This window comes from Poecilia formosa, unplaced genomic scaffold (genome assembly GCF_000485575.1).
Source record: "Poecilia formosa unplaced genomic scaffold, Poecilia_formosa-5.1.2 Scaffold413, whole genome shotgun sequence".
Taxonomy (NCBI): domain Eukaryota; kingdom Metazoa; phylum Chordata; class Actinopteri; order Cyprinodontiformes; family Poeciliidae; genus Poecilia; species Poecilia formosa.
Window position 1 is genome coordinate 432675 of NW_006800352.1, and position 13314 is coordinate 445988.

A 13314-nucleotide genomic window follows, 5' to 3' on the forward strand; every position below is an offset into this window, starting at 1 on the left:
TGATGAAGGGGTTTGTCTTTTTTGGGTGTTTTTTTTTTTCATTTCATTCACTATTTTTGCCGTAATATGATCATTTTTTCCCTACTTTAACCCAATTTTACACTGAGCTGATGGTAATAATAACAAGCTAACTACGCTTAGCCACCAAGTAATCATCACTTAATCTTGTGTGTATTTAAACTTAGCCATCATCAACATGTACTTAATGTTTGTATGTTTTATTCTCAAGAATAAAGGAATCACTTTTGGGTACCATGAATGTCAGACTTAAAATTCTTTTTTTTGCAAATCGGACTGAAGTTAGAGGCACAGCAGGGATTTCTGCCTCTCATTTGTTTGCAGTTTTAGACATTTAGAGTTTATTCATCGGGGTCATGGAGAAATAATTTGCCTCTTAATTTGGAGAGCGAAGTTGCTTCTTTGCTGATAGTGTTCAAACGATGCAAGACAAAACGGATGATCTGGTCGTTTCTCGCAGAAATATACTGAGTGTTTTAGGCTGTCCCACTTCTGAACAAAGTCTGTATTTTATTTCCTGAAAAGGAACGCTTTATGATCTCTCAACAAACTTATACAAACAGTAGTTTTCCCTGTTTTTTATTTGATTCAGCAAACCACATGCAGTTGGGAGGGGGGGGGTTGTGTCGTACACAAGTTTCCTCAACCTAATTCCAGCTGTGTGTGTGTGTGTGTGTGTGTGTGCGCGTGTGTGTGTGTGTGTGTCTGCTCGTTGCTTAGGCAGGCCTCATGCCAAGTCATTCCACACCAAACCCCCCCCCTCATCTCTCTTTCTGACGAGTCAGATATGCATTGTCCTCCCCCTCCTCTCTGTGTCGGTCCCTGTGGGGCGCTCCACATCCACCATAAACAACCTATTTGTCCCGCAGAGAAGCCACATTCCTGATAAGTTTTCACTTGGGCAATTATTTCCGGGTCGAATAGCGAGTCCCGTGGTTTTTTCTTGTTTTGTTTTGTGCTTTTTTTTTTTTTTTTTTCCCTCTTGTCCGTCTTCCCTCCACCCCTGCATTTCATAAGTGGAAGAGCAGCTGTGGTGACTCCGCTGTTAGAACGGGATGGGTCGGGTTTTGTCTGCTGAGAAGCTAACAGAAGCAGTGGAGGGAGGAAGGCTTGTTTATCATTTAGCCTTATTTCTTTTTGTTTTAGTGGGATTTGGAAAACGTATGACCAGGATTTAAAGAGTGTGGGAACCCATACTTACTGCGGTCTCATTTGCAGCTATTCTTTCATGAGCTGCCAGTATTTGTGTGTGAGATTAGGCTTGCGATTTGTTTGAAATGTTCAGCTGTGTTTTCACAGAAACAAAAAGAGGGAACCAGGTTAAGTGAAGGTTTAGTGTTGCTTATGTGACAAAATACAGTCTAATATATGGGATTAGTTCCTCTGCATGCACAGATTAAGACCCCTCCCCACTTAAGAACATGTTTGTGCCTTTCTCACCACATTCCCATCACCTGGGACTCCTGAAAAATCAAACCACCCATTTTTTTTTTTTTTTTTTTTTTTTGCCTTTTTTTAATTTGACTCTCCCTCTTCCATTCGTAGATTCAGTAATGGACAATCCTCAGCTCTCGCCCCTCACCTCCAAGGGTCCCCTCAGCCTGTCGCCTTCCTTCCAGATGTCGACTCTCAGCCTGCCCAGCCAGGCCCCGTCTCCGCTGCAGAGCCCCATCCTGAGTGAGGTGGGCAGCACTGCCAGGCTAGAGGAGGAGGAGGAGGGCAGGAGGAAGGTACACTGCTTGCATGCCACCCTTCCAAACCCCCCGCCCCCCACCTGCCTCAAAAATTCAAACATTTAAAGCCGATTCACATATAGTGCCCTGTAAAAGTATTCAACCAAAAAAATATTTTTTGTCTCTATTTTGATTGGGACCCTTCTTAATTCTAGTCAAAGATTTAAATAATCAAGAACTGAAAGAATTTGAAACATGATTTTATTTATTTATTTTTTTAAACAATTAAAAATCTCAGAAGTGTGGTGTGCACCCGCATGAGTCGATGGTTCGTTGTTGGTTGCAGCTACAGGACTTTAGGGAGGCATCTCTGTCAATTTTCTTAGCAAGCAGCCCAACCTGAATCAGATTAGATATTCTGACTATGTTCTTGAGTCAACATTGTCCTGTTGAATCAAAATCTGGACTTTGACTAGGCCACTCAAACACATGAATGTGTTTGATCTAAACTATTCCATTGTATCCCTGGCTGTATGTTTTGGGTTGTTGCACAGAACAGGTTTTTTTTTATAGTATCACCCTGTCTGCCCTCAGCATGATTCTGCCACTACCGTGTTTCACCTTGTAGATGGTGCATTCAGTGTTTTACATGTAAGCCAAACAGCTTAAGTTCCCCTCTCTGCATCAGTACTCTTGCAAGGCACTGTATTCCTCAGGTTTTTATTAAAGGAAGGTTGTTGGAGGATTTGACTTTCTCTTTGGACTTCCTTTTTTTGGGATCAGTTTTGTTTGTCTTTTTACAATAAAGCCCCCTTTCTTCCTCCAGCGATATCCCACCGACAAGGCCTACTTCATTGCCAAAGAGATTCTGACCACAGAGCGAACGTACTTGAAAGACCTTGAGGTCATCACCGTGGTGAGTTAGAGAACCAAAAAAAAAAAAAAGACACTCATTTTGTTTTGTAGCAGAGTTAAAGTTTTACAGTCATTCAGTATTGGTATGAATGTCATTATCATGTTGGGCTTTTAAGTAAATATTTGGTCTATTTTTTTATCCAGGATGAAATGATAACACAACAAATAACTTCTGTCAGTTTTAGAAACAAGAATTAAGTGCACAAATACAAATCTGTTTATTTTTATCCAGATTAGCACATAATACACACACACACACACACACACACACACACACAAATTTGAATAAATCACTAACTTTTTGTTTCTATCAACAAGGTTTTGGAAAGACATTCAATATCTTTTCATATCAGAACAGAAATGATTCTGATTTGTGTTTGGGATTATTGTCTTGTTAAGTAGAGTTTAAGGATTTGTAAGGATTCCTCTTCCTTTCAATATTCTGCCCTGTTTGTGCAAAGCGTCAGCACAACTGGCAGCTAAATAAACCCACAGAATTATGCTGCCACCACCGTGCTCAGCAGCTGGTGTGTTCTTCAATTTGAAAACTCTCTCCTTGATTTTTCCCAGCATAATTCTGTCAAATGGCTCAAACTTCTAGCTGCATCTTTCAAAGCTAAAGAAAACTTTCTACATTTTATATCTTGTAATAATCACACTCAGACAAATTAGTGTCTAGTATTAATCAAAAGAATTTTTTGATTTAAAAAATTCTTTTTTTTTAATCAAAAAAAGATTTTTTTAATTTTTAGTGATTTATTTTTCTTTAAAACATGTTGCATATCTTCAGTGTCTTCTGTGTAATGGCGGGTTGTTTGTCGCAGTGGTTCCGCAGCGCTGTGATCAAAGAGAACGCCATGCCCGAGGGCCTCATGACGCTCCTCTTCTCCACCATCGACCCCATCTACGAGTTCCACCGAGGATTTCTGAAGGAGTTAGACCAGAGGCTGGCTCTCTGGTACGTCTCCATTGCTCCGTTTCCGCAGTTCATCAGCGACTCCTGCCTGTCGACGCGGTGATGACGATTAAACTTGCTTTTGTTTGGACAGGGAGGGGCGATCGAACGCTCACGTCAAAGGTGACTACCAGAGGATCGGTGACGTGATGCTGAAGAACATGTGTGCTCTTAAGGTACGGATGCCTTTAGCTTTTAAAGTACCGACTTCGGTTCTTCGGATGGTTATCAAACACATTGTTCCATTAACGATTCTGCCCTAAGGAATTCACCAGCTACCTGCAGAAGCACGACGAGGTGCTGACGGAGCTAGAGAAAGCCTCCAAGAGGATAAAGAAGCTGGAGACGGTCTACAAAGAGTTTGAGCTGCAGAAGGTGTGCTACCTGCCGCTGAACACCTTCCTGCTCAAACCCATCCAGCGCCTCATGCACTACAAGCTCATCCTGGAGAGACTCTGCAAGCACTACTCTCCTGCTCACCGTGATTATGAAGACTGTAAGGGTAAATGTTCCACATCTCATCACCCTGTAGAGCACGGATCCATTTAACGAGGCGCTCCGGTTTGAAAGGAAGGTCAGCTAATCCGTGTCTTTTTGACAAAAAGCCTTAAGATACTAAAGAGACTTTAAAATATCATAAAACATGATTTTTATAGATTTTTTACATTACTACAACCTTTTGCAGTTCCCATAAAATAAGTATAATAAATCGTTTAAGTGTAAATGTTACTACTTAAAAACTATTCAGTCTTTTTTTTTGTCATTTATTTGTTTGATTTTTAATTTTTGTACAAAGCAAATAAATTTAACGAGCAAACAAACTGCAACCTCAATGGGAGAAAAAAAAAACAATACTTGTGGACCATTAAGATAAAATGTCCAAACTGGGGCAAAGCAGCACAACTATGACTTCAGTGATATTTGTTAAAAACAAGTATTTTCTTAACATTGGATTCAAAGAAAAGGAACTGCAAGTGTATAAGTGACTGGGAACTGTAAGTAGAATCAATTTGAAAAGGCAGAGTGAAGTTTGGTTTGTGCTTGCACGACGACTCCTTTTCTAACTCTGTTTTTCTGACAGTGTGAAGCTTTCTTTTCCACAGTCTCAGACCACACTGGAATTGATTTTTAAAAACTTTATTAGTCGTAACAAAAATAAAAAGAAACATTTGTCAAGTTTAATTTAATGAATGTCGTGTTGAGAAGCACCATCTGACACCGTCTGTGAAACGTAATCGTAAGTCCTCGGTGGCGCGATGCGTGGCTTGTTTTGATGTTCTCCCTCTTCCCTTGCAGAAGCGTTGAAGGAAGTAGCGGAGATAGCCACCCAACTCCAGAGCAGCCTCATCCGGCTGGAGAACTTCCAGAAGCTGACGGAGCTGCAGAGAGACCTGATCGGGATCGAGAACCTGACGGCTCCGGGCCGGGTGAGTGCACTGACGCCGAGCAGATGGCAGGGGGAGCAGAGACACCAACAGAGACGGAGAGAAAAACAAAGATGTCCTCTGTCTGCCTCTCTGTTTGCAGGAGTTCATCCGAGAGGGCTGTCTGTACAAACTCACCAAGAAGGGACTGCAGCAGAGAATGTTCTTCCTGGTGGGTCCAGAGAAGACTCCTCCTTCAGCTTGCTAATCAAGCCGACAATCAGCCATTAATGCTCGGGTTATTTTCTTTTCAGTTCTCAGACATGCTCCTCTACACCAGCAAAGGTGTCACGGCAACCAATCAGTTCAAAGTACATGGACAGCTGCCACTTCACGGCATGATTGTGAGTCTGAAAGACAAAATTCTCTCAACTTTTTCTACCTTTATTACCTTCATGCACACACACGCATAGGCGCCAGTCTGCGGAGGAACAGTGTCTCCTGATGGCGTTTCAGTTAGCACTAGGGTTTTAGGACAGAGCTCCAGAACGGAGGAGTGTGGGTCTCCTAACTCTGCATGTTTCTGTTTCACTCCTGGCTGCAGCTCATAGTGCTGGATGCACCGGTAAGTGAGCTCTGCCAGACCAGCCCTGCTTCCCCCATGTAGACTAAATAAAAAGTATTTTTAGCAGATTGCTGCAGACACACCAATGTCAAATTCGTTAAGTTTATGCATCAACTTAAAGGGGCAGTATTATGTAAAATTAACTTTTCTGTGCTTTACATCATGTAATGCTATTCCCTCATCATTAACATGCCTGGAGTGTTGCCTACATTATTTCCTGCATGTTTGAGAAATCCTTTACTCTCCCGTGACAACTGTAACAGCCCTGTGCCTTATGGGCTGGGCTGCAGATGTTTTTATCTGCCTTTGTGCTCATCCCCTTTACAGGTGCTGCTGATCTGTTAATTTGGAGCACAGAATATTTAAACCTGGCCGTCTCCACCTTCGGGGTCGCCTTTGGCGTCCACTCTGCCTCTTGTCACTTGTGTTGCTCGGCTGCCAGGCCTCAGCTCTCGTCCACATGCACATTTGAGTTTGTTTTTCCACCTCAACTCTTTCTTATGCACTCATACAACACATCCAAGCTTTTGCATTACGCCTCTGACACTGACTTCCACAATCCATTGTAGTTTTTGTTAAGAAATATTCATTTTTTGCACTTTAACCTCTGCATGGTCTCCCGTATCCGTTATGACCTTGAGCCAGTCATAACAGCAACCATTCATCTGTGCAAAATGCCTACGTGGAGCTAGCCCTGCAGTTTTTAAGCTGAGCTTCTGCCTCACAGAGCAGCCCTCCCACACGACTCCCCCACTCAGCTCCTGCAGACTAGCCAGCAACAATTAGCAAACACCTAGTGGAACTGTGTGTCTGCTGATTTCATTAGATGAGCTACTTCTCAGAGGAAAAACTGGTACAATGTTGTTATACTGTTAATGGAGGAGCCATGTTGTGATGACTTCAACAATTTCAAGGTGCTAAATTACAAAGTCAAATTTCTTTATAGTCATATTTGATGTAATTGGCATTTTTATAATTGTGAAGGCGTCATAGTTATACAACTGTGCTACAAAATGACACTATGCATCTGGAAAATACATTTTACTGCCCCTTTAAAACAAGTAAAAGTGTCATTGTGTGGGGATTGCTAATTAGAACATGGCAGTGATCCTTACCTTCCTGTTTTTGTGTTTATATACATCTGTAACCTGGGCAGTTTAGATTTAGTTTTTTTATTTAGTCACTTGATTGATCCTTTTATCTGTTTGAAATGACATCATTGCTTATTACCTGATTACTACTTTTATGGGTTTATTTGGAGAGTAAATACACAATTAGAGTTACGTCAGCTCATAAAATGATGGGGAAAAGATCATGCTAAGATATCTCAGTTAAATCACAGTAAAAACAAATTTGCAATGAACAGTTTCTAAACCACTGCAACGTTTTAATGATCAGTATTTTAGTTTGTATAGAAATAAGAACAAAAGTTGTTTATGTGTATTTTCTGCTTCTTCTGATGATTTTAACTGAGGTATAATAAAATAAGGTAACCCAACAAAAAACGTAATACACAAACATTACCTCCTGATGATGGATTCTGCTGCTCTGTGTTACAATCAGACTTTTGTCTTGTGTTTCCCCCCTTCCTGTTTTCACTCGTGCTAAATCCCTCACATTAATAGAAGCTAGTCACTGCTAGCTGCTCCATTTAACTCTTGTTTATTTGTGAATGTTCTCCCACAGGTTGAGGAAAGTGAGAACGAATGGTCAGTGCCCCACTGCTTCACCATTTACTCTGCTCAGAGGACCATCGTGGTGGCTGCCAGGTGAAGAGCCTGAGAACTATTTACATTTGAAGATGCATTGGAGGAAACTTCAACTTTACTAAATCCTGAATCTTGTAAAAAAAATGCTAAAAAAAACTTCCTTCAAAAGTCAACTCAGCATCAGGCCTTAATTTATTGAAATACGACCCGTTTAAAAACAGGAAGTTGGATCAGTAACGTTTTTTCTTAAGCTCAAACTAAAGTTCAGAAATGTAATTCCATACGACCCTGTTCTTGTTTCTGTTATTAATTTGCTATGTGATATTAATACAAAACAAAAAGTTAGTATTTAGTAAAAGCAGCTCAAACTTTCACAGAACCTGAAGCGGGCAGAAATCAGAACTGTTTGGGGTTTTAATGCTCAGTTCGTGCTCCAGTGCTGATCTTTTTCCAATGAAGACGTGCTGATTAGCTTATTTGTTGTATGATATTATCAACAAGGAACAAGGAAGTTGGCAGGAACTCAAGAAACAATTAAAGACAACAACTCCGTTGGTCTCTCATCTCTTTACTCATGTTAAGTTACTCAGGCTCAGTTAATCCAGTTTTCTTGTCAGGATTTGTACACATCACTGAAAGCTGATTTATTTTCTTTTTTCTACACTCTGACCCAAACTCTTTTTTTTTTTTTTTTTTTGCCTAATAGCCATGTCATGATGTTTGTTTTTGTTTGTGATATCAGCTCTAAGGTGGAGATGGGGAAATGGATCGAGGATCTGAACCTGGCCATTGATCTGGCTAAGAAGTCTCAGGAGAAATCTGGCGTCTTCCTCAGCACCGGCCTCAACGATCACTCCAACAGTAAGGCTTCCCAACGCCCTCACCGCCTCCACATCCCCACATAAAGCCGCTTGTCTATTTTGGATAGGTTTTTGTTTTTCCGTCCAGTTATTAAATCTAAAACGCAAGTAAGTCAGAAGTAAATCCCCTTCTCCTCCACACAACTTCCTGTTATCCTCCCCTCCTCCTTCCTCTTCCTCCTCCCCCTCAGGATCATCTGATGAGGTTTCTCTGGAGCAGGAGTCAGAGGACGACATGAACTCCTCTCGAACTTCCCTCGACAAGCAGACGCATCACCGTGCCAACACAACCATGCATGTGTGCTGGCACCGCAACACCAGTGTGTCTATGTCAGATCACAGCCTGGCCGTGGAGGTACAACCTCCTCCTGGAACGCAGACACACTAAAACACACGCTGTTTCACACACACTTCCTCACTGGACCTGTGGAAAGAGCAGCGTCTTCCGTCTGGATCTGAGTCTTTCATCTTTTCTTTAAAGCATTTTAATTGTTTTAGTTTTTTTCCCCTCCTTTCCCCCCTCTGTCTTCCTGGTTCCTCCATGTATCCTAACAGATGCGTCATCTTCTGCTCCCTTTCATTATCGTGCATGCCAGAAAACATCGTCTGACGAGTTTTCACTCCACAGATCTGGACTTACCCTAACTTGCATTTCCTGCCAACTTCCTTATCTAAACTAACACGCTAAACCTTTTCTCTGCACCCTTTCTTCTCTTCTCTCTCTCACACTTCCAGTCTTCGGCTCCCCGGCTGTGTCGCCGGAGCTTCCTCCTCGCTATCTCCTCGGTCAGGGACAAAGACCAAACACCATCACGCATGTTTGCTGGTACAGAAACCAGAACCTCTCTCTCACTGATTACCTGCGCATGAATCAGGTACCAGAACCAGGAGCTTTAGTGGGACAGTGACCTGGCAAAAGTCACACAAAATCAGCTGTGAACATACAGAAAATTAGAAAAGGACGACCTGCAAACTCTTTGAGTAATAATAGGGGTAAACATTTCATTTGAAAAAAATGTCTATTAGTACCAAAAAGTGTTAAGTCAATTCAAATAAAAAATAATGAGCTTTTTAAAATGTGTATAGTTATGCCACATCCACCAAAGATTAATCTTAGAATAACTCTGAAAAAATATTACTGATATTTTTTTTTTTATTGCAGTAAAGACAAAAATGAAAAAACGAATTATTCAATTTTAAAAGAAGGGTTTTATTTCCATTTTCTTTTACAAAATCACCACAATTATTGGTACTGTTGAAAATCCCAGTAAATTAAATGAAACAAAGAGATGTTTTGTAATGTATGCTTCACTGTTTTAGGTTGATCTGTGTTTGGAAGCTTTTAATCTTTTTTCTTTATTACTCTACAAAATGGGACAAACAAGAGCACATATCATTCTAATAGAGCAGATTTTCATAAATCAGTAAATGTCTTAAAGAAAATAGCTAATCACCTGGATATGCCAATATCTACAGTCAGAGCAATAATTGATACGCCCCAAAAGTTGGCAAATTGGAGGTCACCAGGTCTCCATAGCGACCATTAATTTATATTGTTTTATACAAATCTTTATTAAGGGTTCCAGTTTATGGTAGAGGGAGCTGTAGGTTTTTCATCTGAAAACCCTGGAGACTAGATTATGAAAATGTCTTATATAAATGCTAACATTTCTTATAGAAATGTTTACAGATATCCTTTATTCTATTTTAGCACATTTTGAATAACTAAGTTCCTGATTTTACACATAGATTGTAAAGTGAAATCATTCAGATCATGTGAATTTAAGTTTATTTTCCAGAAAATAACTAAGCTCTGTAGCTTAGCCGGTTGTTTTTCATGTGCATGAAGCAAACTTCACCATGGCGACTCATGTTCCTAAATCATTTCTTCATTTAAAAATCACAGCATGCAGTAAAACCCTTTCATCACCCTAAGTGACACAGATCTATACATTTATAATAAACCATAAATCCAGCTGCCAGCATCTGAGCATCTTTCTGTTTCTGTGTTAGAACCAGCTGTCAGGCTACCTACTGAGGAAGTTTAAGAACAGCAACGGCTGGCAGAAACTCTGGGTCGTCTTCACCAACTTCTGCTTGTTCTTCTACAAGACCCACCAGGTGGGCCGGAACATCCTCCGATTCTGCATGTGCTGCTCCAGCCACACGAAAACAGACAAACAAACAAAAAAATCACTTTTATCTTTGCCGCAGGACGACTTCCCTCTGGCCAGCCTGCCGCTGCTCGGCTACACGGTCAGCACCCCCGACGAGTCGGACAGCATTCACAAGGAGTACGTCTTCAAGCTGCAGTTCAAGTCGCACGTTTACTTCTTCAGAGCTGAGAGCGAGTACACCTTTGAGAGGTTCGTCGTCTGGTTCGTTTCGCTTACATCGGACGTGTTTACAGTTACCACCGCAACAATAAGGCCTTTTGCTGGCATTTTATGACACAAATCAAAATAAAGAAGCCCAAGAAAACATCTGGGGAAAAACATCCCAGTTAAATCGGGGTATCTTCACATCCTCAAAAAGTCTTAAATCTAAACATCTGAAATTAAGGCCTTGAAATGTCTTAAGTTCATTCTGTGCCCAAAAGTTTGGTGTTCCTACTATTTAAAATATCCAGTTTGCCTTTGTACATTTCTATCATGAAAAAGGTTTTAAATTCCAGTCATAATGGTCTTAAAATATCTTAACTTAATTAGAAATCATGCAAGTTGGCCTTAAATACATTAATCACTGGTCTTAAATTTTGCTGTGGACTATTTAATGTTATAGTTTATTTTTCTCGTTAAACTTTCCTGTAAGACAAAAGTTTGAGTCACGTGGAGACATCTTTGCCACATTCTGTGACTTCAGGCGGTTGCGGCTACCTCCACATAGCTGCTAATAAACCCTTGCTAGTTACATAGCTAATTTTTTAGTGTCTATCATGGGTAAGTTAATTTATCAGCAGTTGGCTGGACAACATTAGTCTTTGCCGTAGCAAACCTGTATGATGAGAGGTGCAATCTGTGCAAAAAAAACCTTGCCACTACATTTTTGTTGTGGAAAATGGCTTAAATTTCATTCATAATGGTCTTAAAAAGTCTTAAATTTCAGTCTTTGAAACCATCAGAGACCTCGTAAATGTGAAATCGGGACGTGAATACTTTTGCACCACACTGTTTTCCCATCTTCAGTAGCAGTAGAGATAAAATATGTCTGTGTTCCTTTTTTGTTTTTATTCAGATGGATGGAGGTGATCAAGAGTGCGGCGAGCACCACAGGCCGGATCAGCCTGCTCATACCTAAAGGTGGTCCCGGGGAGATCAATGGAAGCTAAATGAAGCATTATGCATCCTGAGGCTGGGCCTCTGGGAAAAATCACATTATTATTTCTAAGTTCAGTTTTTGAAGAATAACAATTGGAGACTGAAAGATGCTGCCAGATTGAGTGTTTATGTTCTCAGCTTCTTTCTAATATGTGTGCATTTTTGTTTTCCTATTAGGTATATAAATAATAACAAACATCTCAGTATAAGGGATATAATGAAAGGGAGATGTATACATTATGATCTATTTTTGTGACTTTTTTTTCCCTTTTTTTGCATGTGTAGTGCCCAGTTTGATTATTTCACGCAAACTGAAGGTAAATCCAGTTTTATGGGACCAGCCTCATTTCAAAGGGCTTTAGTTTTCTGCTTTTGAAAGGTCATCACGCGTGAAGATTGAAGCTTTACTTGGTACATGTTTGGGATGCGGATGAAGCGCGGCATGTGGGACATGAAGGTGCAGCTAGGATGTGCTCTGCGTTGTATTTCAGGGTAAGCTAAGACGTGTTTGAGGGCGAGCAGAAAGTCAAAGTCATGTCGAACAATTTGTCGTCGGGGTCGAGAGGTTTGGAGGTTGCTGCTCTGCTGACTCAGACTGAGCAACTAGTATTGCTGGAAATAGGAGGATGCATTAAGTGTGTCTGCTTCTTAACAGAATAACAATTTCAGTTGTTTACAGGGTAGATGTTCTGTTTTATGCCCCAGATTAAGCTGCATTATTGTCAATTGGGTGCTATATTTCTCTCTGAGCTGTCGACTAATGAAATCTATCCTGTTTTAGTTTACATAGGGATAACCTGTCAGCAGCATACTGTGCAGGGTTATCTAAGAGTGAAGGTTTTCCCTTTAATAAAGCTGAAGAACATGTTGAGCTCCTCTTATCAGGCTGTTTTAGATAAACAGGAGTTGATTTAAAGGAGGTACAACTGACTGAACAGCTGATTTAGTTTGGTAAGAGAAATAATGGTATTGTTTGGTTTATATATTTTCTGTGAAGACTGGAATCTTTATCCTCTGTGTGTGCGTGTGTGTGAGGAGGGGAGGTACTATCCATGTACTCTTATACCTCCGCCTCTGGGGCCTCAGAAGAATGTGACGGAGGCCATCTCCTGCCCGCTAGTCATTTCTGCATGTGTATGAACCTGTTGCCCAGGTAACCAACAGTGTGTCTCACCTATTTATTGTCACCAGCGGTGTTCCTGAAAGCCCTCTTGTAGACTTCATGTTATTCCACTGAAAAAATAACAAATAAAACTGAATTTGACTGATTCTTGAGTTGCTTTTTTCTTGTTTGGTTTTTGACTGAAAGCTGAGGTATGTAATTTTTATTTAAAAAATATGTTTTCTTACATATTTGCTAAAGCAATTACCATGTTGTGTCTGTATGTTATGAGACAGATAATCCTTGAACTGCTCCACCTCCTCCCTGAGCCACTATTGCCTTCTGAACAAATGCATCACACCTAGTCAAAAACAACCAATCAGAGCCTGGAGGAGGGTCTTAGCGCTGGCAATCAACCTTGTGAATGCACATCTAAATGTGGTAATGGTGGAGAAATGACTCATCATTACAGGAAAACCATTTATATCCCAACATAGACCTATAATTTACCATTGGGATAGAGTATTTCTGAATTGAGTTTGCCACGTGCAGAACGCAGACTGTTGGATTCTCTTGCAGCTGAAAGACATTTCAGCATCACCTCTTCATATTTTTTTGGAGAAATATCAAATTTAACTTCGGTGACTACCTTCTCTATGGCATGATCTGTATTCAGTACAATACTTGTGGAACCTGACAGAAAAGTTGAATCCCTTTGTTTCTTAACTTTTCTGCTAGCATTGGCATCAGGCTTAGCATAAGTCCAGAAGCTCCTG

General features: G+C 40.6%; 1 protein-coding gene across 5 annotated transcripts in view; it reads left to right on the forward strand.

Moving 5' to 3' along the window:
- The window catches only part of farp2 (FERM, RhoGEF and pleckstrin domain protein 2), a 36801-nt gene extending 24096 nt beyond the window's left edge, over positions 1-12705 (forward strand). Inside the window, exons 14-28 of one of the 5 annotated variants that reach the window (XM_016663316.1) lie at positions 1564-1748; positions 2518-2607; positions 3431-3564; positions 3656-3737; positions 3826-4063; positions 4858-4988; positions 5089-5157; positions 5240-5329; positions 5530-5550; positions 7237-7319; positions 8002-8120; positions 8855-8994; positions 10133-10240; positions 10334-10485; positions 11354-12705. In XM_016663316.1, coding sequence (XP_016518802.1) covers positions 1564-1748; positions 2518-2607; positions 3431-3564; positions 3656-3737; positions 3826-4063; positions 4858-4988; positions 5089-5157; positions 5240-5329; positions 5530-5550; positions 7237-7319; positions 8002-8120; positions 8855-8994; positions 10133-10240; positions 10334-10485; positions 11354-11447 — 1736 coding nt within the window. In that variant the 3' untranslated portion in view covers positions 11448-12705. Of the gene's footprint in view, positions 1-1563; positions 1749-2517; positions 2608-3430; positions 3565-3655; positions 3738-3825; positions 4064-4857; positions 4989-5088; positions 5158-5239; positions 5330-5529; positions 5551-7236; positions 7320-8001; positions 8121-8310; positions 8475-8854; positions 8995-10132; positions 10241-10333; positions 10486-11353 lie in introns of all 5 variants that reach the window. The other 4 variants (XM_016663317.1, XM_016663314.1, XM_016663315.1 and 1 more) reach the window with 4 other exon arrangements.
- The last annotated feature ends 609 nt before the right edge of the window (positions 12706-13314 follow it).